General features: G+C 40.4%; 1 protein-coding gene across 21 annotated transcripts in view; it reads right to left on the reverse strand.

The window, feature by feature from the left end:
- Positions 1–470: 470 nt before the first annotated feature.
- The window catches only part of CADPS (calcium dependent secretion activator), a 454,502-nt gene continuing 442,192 nt past the window's right edge, over positions 471–12,780 (reverse strand). For all 21 annotated transcript variants that reach the window (XM_026679552.2, XM_087954541.1, XM_026679537.2 and 18 more), the window contains 2 exons: positions 7,351–7,455; positions 471–1,869 (listed from right to left, as the gene is read on the reverse strand). In XM_026679552.2, the coding sequence (XP_026535337.1) occupies positions 1,690–1,869; positions 7,351–7,455 (285 nt within the window). In that variant the 3' untranslated portion in view covers positions 471–1,689. The remainder of the gene's footprint in view (positions 1,870–7,350; positions 7,456–12,780) is intronic.

The following is a 12,780-nucleotide window of genomic DNA, read 5'->3' on the forward strand; positions in this document are numbered from 1 at the left end:
GCTTAGCTCAACTGTTCTGTAGTAAAGCTGCTTGCTGCTGTGAAACTAAAACTGAAACTGAAACTCCTCTCCTCTGCTTGTGTTTTGCATTTGGAACAGATTTCTTTTCAGGTGGGGAGGGGGAGTAGAACTATTTAGCATCAGAGCGTGTTAATAATAATAATAATATATGAAATACTAATGCTCTGACGGTAATTTCAAAAAATCCTTTCTGAGTGAGCACCTAGAAACCAAGAGGAACATACGTGCCAAATATCACAGAGAATCCATGAAGAAAGTTTGAACAGGGCCTTCTGATTAGTTGCCTTGGAAAACCATCTGTCTGAGAACATCCTCCCAAGCCTAATTCCCTGAGTTCAGTGGTGCTTTTTTGGGAGGTGGTGGGCCTCAAAGTTTGCATCTCCTTCAGAGAGCAATTTGGAAAAAGAGCCCCTCAATTCACAAACTATTTTTTTTAAAAACCATCCAGGTGAAAAGAAAATTCCTTTATTCTAAAAGACAGGAGCTCTTACATGGATTCTTGTTAAATTGACTAATCTTTTTGTGGGGTTTTTGTTTTGTTTGGTTTTCTTCTTCTTCTTCCTAAGGCAGACATAAAAAGACTCCAGTGTTTTATTAGTAGGACATCTGAACAGTTATTTATTGAAAAGCCACAGTCCCCACACTTTTACAACTGTTGGCTTGTATAAGGCAAAAAAGCAAGATGAATCCACTATATTACACACAAAAAAAATAAAAGCTCCTGGAAAGAGAGGGGAAAAACGCAAGGACATGCACGTTACTGATCCAAATACAATGTACATGACAAGATATAAAAACCATTATGAAAACAAAAGGAGATGTAAATTATGGATACAGTCTACGAAAAGAAATTGTCATTTTGTTATCATTATTGTTAATTATAGCGTCCTCATTATTATAAACACATCTGTATAGTCTAAGGTTGTAATTAAAGTTGTCCTTTTTACAAACACAGTTATTGGAACTCTGAACAAAATGTAACATTGAGTGGGGCAAGACGCTGACATAAAGCAACTGCTCAGAATCATAAGGTGGACAACGTGATCAAGATCAGCCCAAGAACAGCCCATTCTGTAGATGGATGACTAAGATTCCAATGGTCAGTCACTTCTACAAAGTTAGCTGTATACTTTGGAAGAAAAGTGCTCGGGTACAACAAACAGGAATAATCCCAGCTTCTGGTGTATGTTCCTCCTCCCCCCAATGTACAAAATAGGTGTCTTGTAGTAGCCTTACTCTGTTTCGAAGCAGTTGGCATCCATAGAAGAGAAACAAACATATGAAAGTACTTGTTTCACTTGTCTTCACAACAATTTACCATCAATGTATATACGTACATTAATGAAGCGTCATTTATACTTTAATTATTATAGGGACACACCTAGTATGTTTTCTATGCAGATTTATTTTCAATTAACTGTTTTAAACAATGGTGCTCCATATTGCTTATAAACATAGAGATATGAAATCAGGAAACTCAATGAATCGAAACAGAGGTGCTAAGTCTTAAGAACCACACAGCTAAAATGGGAGTTGTATTGGTAGATTTTCCATGGGCGTTTAGAGCAGACAGAAAATTTCCTAATGTGGCTAATTGAATAACCGACTAGATTACATGCACTGGTTTCCAGGCTACATCCAGGTTGGGGGGACTCTAAATCTGGAGATCTAATCATCCTCTTCATCTTCTTCATCGCTGTCTTTCATGGTGATCCCTTGGAGTCCTCCACCTTCACTTACTGAGGCTGTGGCTTCTTCTACAGTCAGCCGGTTTCGGACTGTGTCATAGGTTTTACTATTCAAAGTAGAATCCAGAACTCCTTGCAATCGGAAATCTCTGTAGGTTTTCTAGGATGAAGAAGTTTGTGTTGTGAAAGACATGACCAAATGTCCAACCCAAGCCAACCCAAGCCAGAAATAGCAGCAATTAGCTTTCATGTTTCCAAATATGTTTCAAGCACTTTTGCTTTTGTTAGAAACAGATGCTATCCTACAGTATTTATTCCCCAGGATTTATCAACCCATTTCTGCAGAAACAGAGAAATTGAAATAAAATGATTTGATAATGCTGAATGTCTAAGTATGAATACCCATTGAGACCAAAAAAGAGGTTTGGTTCCTTAATTTTAAATTGATGTATACTGTACAATATATTATTGTCACATCTGTGTATCTGTTAGAGGCCACAAATTGATTATATCTGTATCCATTTATGAGAAGAATTAATCGGACTTAAGGGTCAACCAGCAGAAGCCTATTCTCATGTTCTTGCTTGCTCTTAACTGGATCAGGTTGGAAGCTATTTTGATTGATGAAATAGGAGTTCATTTGGGTGTTGTTGTTAAATACATCTAACTTCCTTCCATAAAGAAAATCTTAAAGAAGGAAGTTTGCTTTTCATGCACCTTTGATTTTGACAGTTTATTTGGAGTTTGTATTCTACAGATTTACCAACCTTCCTTCTGAAAGAGTGGGACCTCTTTCAGAACCAGCATTACCAGCATTAAACCAGCATTAAAGCAATTATCCTGACTTCTTTTTGCCTAGTATTTTCTGAAAATAGTTTTCATAACGGGGGAAAAGCAACTGGAGGACTGAACAATGGTTTTTAGAAGATTGTATTTTATGACATAGCACAGAAGTCTTCACAATGATAATTATGGAATAAAATTATGGAAACATATATGGGAACGGGGAAGGCTCTTCCCATTTCAAACTCCAAAACTGGAAGTGAACCAAACAAAGGGAAGTCTGGAGTGGCAAACATTTGTATAAAAATATCATAGATATGGCAGGGTTGACTGCAGGTAAGGGTGAAGGGAAGAGGAAGATATGCTGTGAAATCATGACACAACTGTTCCCCTTTTATAATATCAAGTAGATAAGGAGCAAAACTTGCTTCATTATGTTGTTGTGATGTATATTTCATCACAATGATAAAGTTGTGGCTACCCCTAAGCTGTGGGGAGGGGCAATGGCCCCATTTTTCAATTAAATAGCCTTTCCTTGAGTATTATGAGAATTATGAGAATAAATAAATAAATAAGAGCCTCGGTGGCGCAGTGGTTAGAGTGCACTACTGCAAGCTACTTCTGCTGCAGCCAGCTGCCTGCAATTTGGCAGATCGAATCTCACCAGGCTCAAGGTTGACTCAGCCTTCCATCCTTCCAAGGTGGGTAAAATGAGGACCCAAATTGTTGGGGGCAAAATGATGACTCTGTAAACCACTTAGAGAGGGCTGTAAAGCACTGTAAAGCGGTATATAAGTCTAAGTGCTATTGCTAAATGGGGCTGTGAACCGTCTTAGGTGTTAAAGCCATTCGTTTATCAAAATTTTGTCTAGGTTTGTGAAGGTTTTTTTGGTTTTGTTGGTTTCACAGAATTCAGCGACGTCATAAAAAATACAAGTATTAGTTAAATTCATGTACGGTTTAACAATGTATTTTGCATTTCTCTTATGCCTAGAGAAACTGTTATTTTTTTTAAAAAAAGAGGTTATTACGTAGTCTAATAGTACAAAAGACACTTCCCGTGTTTTTCAGTGTTCCCAAGCTAACACATAATAATAATGTGCTAATACCTATTGCTTTTATTTTGAAAATTAAAAACCATTTTAGTAATTTATTCATGACTTCTTTTCTAAAGTATATAATTCTCCTCATCTGCAAAATATATCACATGGAACAAAAAATGATCAAATATGTATTTACCTCCTCCTGAGATCTTATTATTTTATGTAAGCCACTGAGATTTCACACTGAAATAATTATCATCCATCCATCCATCCAACACATACCCGCACTCGCACACACACACACACACACACACACATACATACACCACAGCTACATGAGGGAGAGCTTCTTGTTTTGTGTGTAACCCCTTTTTAAATGTTGTCAACATCTATTGTAAGAGAAATTATTTTAATTATGTGTGAGATACTGATATGACATGTGTTTTTAAGGATCTTTCAAGTCCCTGAAAGTGAAGTCAGTAGTGAAGATTGCTACCTAACAATTTTGGGTAGTATCTTTTGCTCTCTTTCTACATATAGAAGGGAGCAGCCCTGCTACAGAAGATTATCCAGCACTTTGTGAAGAGACTCAGTGCTTTTGTTCATCCTCATATAGTTCCCTGCTCTTCAGTACCATCTGTCTAGGTTGCTCTTGTTTCATTCGATCAAACGGAAGGAACTAAATGTCTGCCCTAAAGTCATTCTTTGAGGGAGTCTACAGGGCCGCCACAGCGATGGTTTAGCTAACTGTGGGAATGAAAGGAGGGGAGGTGTAGGTAGTGTGGCTGTATAATCCTAACAACATAATCTTTCCTTTGAGAGCCAAGGACATCCAGCTTGTACCTGGGAAGGCGTGATTGAAGTTGGCTGAAGTTGGGACGTGGATTTGATTGGACCATGTGATGCAAAAGATGGATGCAGGGGAAGGAAATTTGGGTTTTACTTTGGGTGGGGAAAAAGGGGTTTTGAGATTTGGGTTTCTCCCAGATGTGCCAATAGGATGTCTCCAATAAATGTATACTTTGAGGAAGAATCTCGCCTTGGAGTTTGAATTCTGTTGGAGGTGTTACTTGGAACCCTGACACTAGAACCGTGATGGCAAACCTATGACATACGTGCCAAAGCTGGCCCACCATGACGTTTTGGGTGTCATGGCAGCCTTTATGCCAGCGTTCACCAATACCCAACAACTATTCTTAAAGGCATGCCTTGTTCCCACTGAGTTTTTGGGAGGCTGTGCAACAACGAGGTGTGCTCTTGTATGGTTTCTGAAGTGGCAAAAATCACATAAGAATGGAGTGTGCTTTTGTACTGATTTTGGAGGCTGCAGGGGCTGCAAAAGAGAATTTTTTTTGAAGCCATTTCAAGAACGAAGGCCTTGTATGACCAGGAGCACTGTTGGGTAGGGGCCTGTTGGCGGAAAGACAAGACCACTTGAAGGTAAGCAATGCAACATTCAGCATTCCCCAAGATTTGGGGAATGGCTCCAGCCAGTCTTTTTAAGTGGCAGTGTGGAGTGCAAGGATTGAAGTCAAGGCCTTGACCTTGACTTCAGGTGAGCCTCAGCACTACTGTCAAATGCCACTCTTCATAATGGCCTAAGTGGGAAGAGAGGGGAGATAGAGAATTGGTGTGTGTGTGTGTGTGTGTGTGTGTGTGTGTGTGTGTGTGTATGAGAGAGAGAGAGAGAGAGAGAGAGAGAGAGAGAAAATGCCAGGAGAGTCAAGTTAGGCATGTTACAAATTTTTGACCTGGCAAGCTCAATAGGTTTGCCATCCCTGAACTATAGAGTAAATGCTAGTGTGAAAGATGTTACATTTCTGGGTAATCAGGACTCCTGCCTCGGACAGGGGGTTGGACTAGAACAGGGGTCTCCAAAATTGAGGAATTCTGGGAGTTGAAGTCCACAAGTCTTAAAGTGGCCAAGGTTGGAGACCCCTGACTAGAAGACCTCCAAGGTCCCAAACCTAGTATCGGAAATATCCCAGTGTGACTAACTTCAAAGTTGTAATGAAGATGAAGATTAAATGAGATGCTGACACATGGACAAATTGCTACAATTGCCTGCCCTGTTTCCTCCATCTTCACTCTCTTGGATGAATATTTTGTCAATATCATGTTGACTGTCATGCCTGCTTCGGAGCCTGAATTCTGGGGGGAAGATAAGCTGGAAGAGGAGCCAACAGAGATTGAGGGGGTGCCTCTGCTGGCCTTAGAGGAAACTGGGGAAGGGCAGAGCCAGTCAGGCCAAGGAATTTAAGGATTAGAACATCTTATAGACTGGAGGGGGAACAGAACTCAGATGATGAGCAAGGACCACCCCTTCTGAGTCTAGAGCATGAAGAGAAGAGAGAAGGCAAGGATAATGCTGACTGAGCCAGCTACAGGGGGGAGAGTGCCTTGCCCCCAGGGGTGGGATTCAACCAGCGTTATTACCTGGTGATTATGTTTTGCGCACGCATGCGTACTCTGCGCACAGGTGCGCCTGACACGCATGTGCATGCATGTAAAAAAACCTTAAGCTGTGCTGCCCGGATAGCTGAAAAGCGCTGCGCACAGGTGCACAGCGTTCGAAAAGCCTCTTTTCCCCTGCTTTTTCAACCTCAGCTCTGCTGAGGTTGAAAAAGCAAGAAATAAAAGACAGGTAAGTGCCCAGGTGGGCGGGCGGGCCAAAAAGCAGCAAACACAGAATCGGTTCTGTGTCTGCTGCTCTTCAGAGCTACCAGTTCTATAGAACCGGGCAGAACCGGTAGCATCTCACCCCTGCTTGCCCTCCTTCACAAGCAGGGGTGGGATTCTACCAGTTCGCACCTATTTGCTAGAACCGGTTGTTAACATTCTAAGCAGTTCGGAGAACCGGTTGTTAGAAGAAATTACTGGCCTAATCCTGTAAGGAAGGCAGGAAGGAAACATTCTGGTGTTGCTTACAAAAACTGCCTCTCTGTTAACCCTTATTACATTCTTGGCAGGACTAGACTTCCTATCTCCGGAGCTTCTCTGGAGTTTTTCCCCCTCCTTTGCTGGTACTTTGCTTGTGTGGAGTGACCATTCAAAGTTACAATGGCACTGAAAAAAGTGACTTATGACCATTCTTCCCACTTACGACTGTTGCAGCAGCACCACAGTCATGAGAGGCCAGGCAAGGAGATGCGTGCCTCGATGTGAGTGATATTGAGTTGGCCACGCCCAGCCAATAACATGACCACTAAGCCACGTCCACCCAGTCGCATGACCCCCAAGCCACACCCACCACCTAACCCACGCCCACAGAAACGGTTGTTAAAAATCTGAATCCCACCCCTGTTTGCAAGGCACACCTGAGGACTGAGACGTAAGGAGATGCCAGTGGAAAGGGCATTTGTCAGGAACAAGCATTGAATCTGTGGAGCCTCGTGTGCACTTGCCGAGGTCTGGAGATTACTGTGCTCTGTCTTGTGGGGCTTGCTTGGTTGGCCTGCTTCACTGAACTTCTGGCTCTGGTTACTGTTTTGCAAAGTTTGCTTACTGGACTCCTCGCAGCCAGAGGCTGCTGAAGGTGCATGTGAGAGCTTTGCTCCAGTACTTGTAGTAAAGATGGGGACATTTGGGTGCAAAGGTGGAGGAATAAAGGGGAGTTCATCCTGTTGTCTGGCTGTATGGCTTTTGTGCCACGCCCTGGGTCATCACAGTTGACTTTTTTCAATGTGGCAGATGTAGTCAAAGTTCACATATGCAAACGGGCCCTTAAGCTTTCACTTAATTAGCACAGTTCCTTTCCTTTCTGACTGAGAGCAGAATCTATTTGCAAGTTACACAAATACATTAAGCAAACTTACCTTTACTACTCTAATAAGGGTTTTTAGTTGATAGATGTGAAGCTGAAGGTCCATGCGGTCTGTTAGCCAAGTGCAAACGATGTTCATGGAGCTGGTGTACCATTGCTGCAAAATAAGCAATAGCTTTCCAAGGACATGTCAAACAACACGAATCATATATATATATATATATTACATAATGCATTTTGAAAACCATCAGGTCTTACTAGCTCTGATCTTTTCAGTGTAAACATTCAGACTGCAAAATCAGAATGCATGCTTAAATTCAGAAGAATTTTGACTATTGATGTTTAAGAATTCTCAGCATATGGCCCAAGGCCTTTCAGTATCCATCCAATCTGGAATTTGAATTTGAGGTTGTTTTTTTTCCTCCTTCAAATACATCCCCAAATACTGTTTGTGCTTTTGCCTTACTTGATACCACTTAAAGTAACTTTGCTATTTAAGATTGACATGCTTCAGATGGATGGAGAAGAATGTATGTTTAACACCTTCTTTAGACTGCACTTGCATTTATTGTGGCTTTTTGCTTTCAAATATTTAAAGAATAAAAGTGGGATATATATATATACACACTCATCTTAGCTGATTTTTATCTACCAGTCTCCCTTGCAATTGTGCCACCGTTGAGATAACCAGGTGGGCAGGGCAGAAAGTCACTAGAGGAAGCGCAAATTCACATTTCAAATTGCTCGTGCCAAGTTTTCCAGCCAGAATGTCACGTCCAGATGATGCTCATAAGTTCCATGAAGCCATAAATAATACTTGAAGAGGTGAAAGCAACAACATCCAAATGTTGATCAGAAAAGGAAGAGGAGCCACAGAAACTATTTCGGCTCTCCAAGTCCATTCTGCCCTAACCTTTTAAAATTGCAGCGAAAATCAAGATGTGATGAAAATCACGACTCTCATAAACCTCAGCCAAAGAACTACTGTGGGTTTGGAATTCATGTGTTCTCTATTCCTGCTAATATTACTTTTTTCTACCCAGCCTGAAGTTAAATCTGACTCTTGGTGGCATCTCTGGATGAAGAAACTAGGTCTCTAGTGCATAACTTGCAGAAGAGCAGCTATAGACAGCAGTAGGGAAGATCTTCTATTACTCAACACTTCCTCTTTGGTGCTAATCTCTAGTTAAGCATGCTAGCTCAGAGGTGGTATTCAGCAGGTTCTGACCAGTTCTGGAGAACCAGTAGCGGAAATTTTGAGTGGTTCGGAGAACCGGCAAATACCACCTCTGACCAGTCCTGCCCCCATCTATTCTCTGCCTCCTGAGTCCCAGCTGGGTCTTCTTGTGTTGCCCTGCACAGGAGAACAGAGCTGGAAAGCAGGTTAGTGGGGTGGGGAGGAAATGGAGATTTTGCAGTAACCTTCCCATGCCATACCCACCAAGCCACACCATGCCTACCAAGACACGCCCGCAGAACTGGTAGTAACAAATTTTGAATCCCACTACTGTGATAGATGGGTGTGAGAAAAGAAGGCATAACACGAGCATGCAAGGGAAGACCTTAACTTCTCTATCTACTGCTTTATCCTTCCCTCTTACAATATATTATTGTTCCAAACTCCAAATCTTTGGCATTTGGAGCATGGCATTCCTAAGACTATACATTTCAAGGAAGTCAGGGTACCACAGGTAGTCCTTGACTTACAACAGCTCGCTTAGTGACCATTCAAAGTTACAACGGCACTGAAAAAAAGTGACTTATAACCTTTTTCATACTTATGACCATCCCCTGTAGTCACACGATTTACATTTGATAACTGACTCACATTTATGATGGTTACAGTGTCCCTGAGGTCACGTGATCCCCTTTTGCGACCTTCTGACAAGCAAAGTCAAGGGGGAAATCAGATTCACTTAACAACTGTGTGGCTAATTTAACAACTTAATTTAACAAATTTGGCAAGAAAAGTCATAAAATGGGGCAAAACTCACTTAACAAATTTCTCACTTAGCAACATAAATTTGGGACTCATAAAGAGTAGCCATCTCTATTCAAGTCACTTTTTATTAAGGTGCCCAACATATTTTCTGGCAGGGCACCTGCCCCCTGGGGAAAAGCTTCACCCACTATCATTCATCTAGTGAGTCTGTCAGGATTCCGGCAGTTACTAAATCATGAGCCTCTAACATTCTATGTGCGGCATTTACCTGGGCGCAGCCAACTCTGAAATACGTAATTCACTGTCACCCTTGATCCTGCTTCCCCCCCCACCCCTCTGGGTGTATCATCCAACGAAAAACGTCCATAGCCAAGAGTCATCAATTATGCTCTCCAATTAGATTTTTGCACAGCAGAAGCTTCAGTCATCTAATCAGTCTTTGAAGAAAATATGAATGGAATGTACTTTCGATTCCACACTGCTGCCTGCTCTTTGAAACTCCCCCCCACTTCTTTCTGTTGTCAACTATAAAACGTGTATACAAAATGTTTTATGAGTTGACAGAGTCATCTGTTGAAGTTAAGAAAGCAACCTTAAACCAATACTGAATAATGAGCTTGAAGTAGTTCTCTGCATTAACAGAGCTGTGAATGGAAATGTCTTCCCTGGCATGGATGAATGTTGAGGCAGGTCTGGTGAGGAAGGGGAGTTAGGGTTTTCTTTGTGGATGGAGCAGCGCCAAATTCTCCACGAGATCCCTGGGGCAGATGAGGAGGGGAGTGACAGTTTATGTGGTGAGGCAGTTTCCCTCCACATTTCTTCTTTGTCTTGCACACCAATTCAAGAGGGTAAGTTTTTCACTCTGTAACTTACTCTAAATTACTCAGCTCTGCCTTTTTTTTTTTGACCATCACCAATAAAACACTCCTATTATCTTCAGGCTTTTGGACAGAGGCTACCTCATAAATATTTATTGCTTCGGCTTTGCATCCCAGGGTAATGAGGGATCGTTTGTTTAATACACGCTACTTGTTCTCTTCCACCCATGTAACCCCTTCACTTTTTTCAATCCCAGTGACAGCTAATGGTTTGCAATTTAGGGTTGGACATAAAGATTTTCAGGAATTTGGTGACGCCTCTGTTTGCTGTTCCATAGCATTTATTTTAAACAAGTTCAGATTAATGTGCTACTCTTTTTTTCCTTTAAAAATATGTTTCTCTCTTAAACAACAATATTAGTAGTATTTAGCTTACTCCCACTACCTGACACATTTTTGTGAAAACAATTGTTCTTTGTCAAAATTAATGTATTCATGAAATAAAGCAATTAAGGCTGCAATCCTATACAGATTTAACTTGGCTCCAATGGACCCAGTGGGATTTCAGAATAATGTTAAAAGAAAGAAGTTGCTCTGAAAATATGCTGAATTAAAATGTGTAGCTGGCAATGTTTTTTATATGGAAATAAGTTCTATGGCATTGATCTGAGTGAAATGCATAGAGTATTGTAGCTTTAATTATAAAAAGCTGAATACGGAATGCACTATTATACTCCAGTTAACAGTAGAAAAGCTAGTTTCTGAGTGCTATTAATGTCAATTATCAAGGTCACCCTCCTTAAATAGAGAGTAGCTCTCACTGAATTCAGGAAAATATCTTCATGCACGTGCTTAGCATTTGTTTGCAAAGACTATTGATTTAGGGTGGATTATCTTCATTAAAAAATACATCCAACCACAGGACAACTTCAGTTTGGATACCTTACCTACCCTTAATTTTAAAGAGGTCAAATTTGGAGCCTTATGACCGAGGGGGTATCATACTTCCTGCCAAGTTAGAAAATTATCCCTTAATAAAATGCCAACAGATTTTAATAGTCATCCTCAAGGAATTGTCAATCAAAGGTAAGGGAACATTTTAAGCATTCCACCTGGAGAAAATGAATTCAGAGCTATTGTTTTTTTTTCTTTTCAGAATGCACATTTCAAATGGCCCAGCAATATATCAGTGTAATACATAAAAAGGATAAAAGCCAGTTTACATCATAGAAGCTTTTATGAATGTATGAAAAATAATATATTGCTTAAAAGAGATAATATTGTCTATCAGCTATTGTCTGGAAGAAACACAACAACAGTTAAGATACTGTACTGCATTTCTGCTGCCCTAAGTTGATAGAAAGAAGTAGCATTGAAGGCCGATATTATTTTTCTATACTTTTCCTTTCATATTCCAGTCACATTAATTAGAACTAAAGCTGGCTCCAAAGCATTATCCAAGTAACACCTTTCACCTTTTATTGTACACAGCTAATATCACACCTATACTGGTATTCCGTTCAGTTCAAGGACAATGTGGACAGATTATCTCCATGGTCTGGTCCTGAGAACTCCTGCATGCCTTTCTCCAAAAATTCAGGGCAATTTATATGGGGAATCTCCCTACATTTCATATCCATTCTGATGAAGATGGGGTTAAGAAAGAATCCTTGGCCTTTCAGTGATTTTTTTTAATGGCAATTGGATTTAAATATAGATTTCTCCAGTCCTGGTTCCATATCTTAGCTGTTCTATCACCTTGCTTCTCAAATACTGTGTTTTCCCCAACATAAAGCTGGGTCTTATTTTCTTTTAGGCTTGAAAATAAGCACTTGGGCTTATTTTTGGGGAGGTCCCACAAATGATTAGTTTCTTTAGAACAGCTTTTTCCTCATCAGAGGCCTTCCCACTGGATTTTAGCTCATGTAGTTCTCAACCAACATGAACAGAAGAAAAACTTTAACAGAATTTCACATACTTTTCTTCCAGTAATACATAATACACAAAGGTATATGACTTTTTCAACTTATCTCATGGATGAAATTCTGGGTAGCTTTCCAAACTCGTAACTTTTGTTGTTTTTCATTTTTAAAAGCTGTCCTGCCTACCCTTGTGATAACGTAAAAAAGGACTTCTACTTTATCTGAACTCATTTCTTATTCTTAGTGGTGGGAGTTATTTTTTATCAACAACAGCTCTGAAGGCTTAAATATAGTGACAGATCTTTTAGATTTTGCACATTATTGGTACTACCTGATCCCTTCAAAGTGGTTTGAAGCTGGTGTTATAATTGCCTTTGCTCCTGCCAAAGCTGGAATGCTAAGAAAAGGTAGGAAACACACCACCATGAACTAATCTGTGTCCCCACCAATCAAATGACTGAAGAGCCCTAAATGTATGTCTGTGCCATGCCACCTGAGCTGTAAAAAAAACTCTTGGAATAATCAAAATCCTACACTCTACACAGAAAAAAGGAAAATCTCAAAAGTCTGACTTTGGGTGACATTCAGCTAAAAAATAAACCAAAAAGTCTCCAAGGAACCACTACATCATTCTCAAAGACCCCCCACAATATTAAATTATCTTCAAAACCCCCTCAAAGGAACTATAACAAAAGAACCATTAAAGCATACTCAACATAAAATATAACACAGTGACCAAATACAATAAGGAAACAAAAGAAGACAAATGGACCAAATGCCTGGGAAACACTCTTTCTGAT

The sequence above is a fragment of the Notechis scutatus genome, chromosome 2, assembly GCF_049901735.1.
Source record: "Notechis scutatus isolate UNSWTSFEM ecotype Mainland chromosome 2, rNotScu1.2, whole genome shotgun sequence".
NCBI lineage: Eukaryota > Metazoa > Chordata > Lepidosauria > Squamata > Elapidae > Notechis > Notechis scutatus.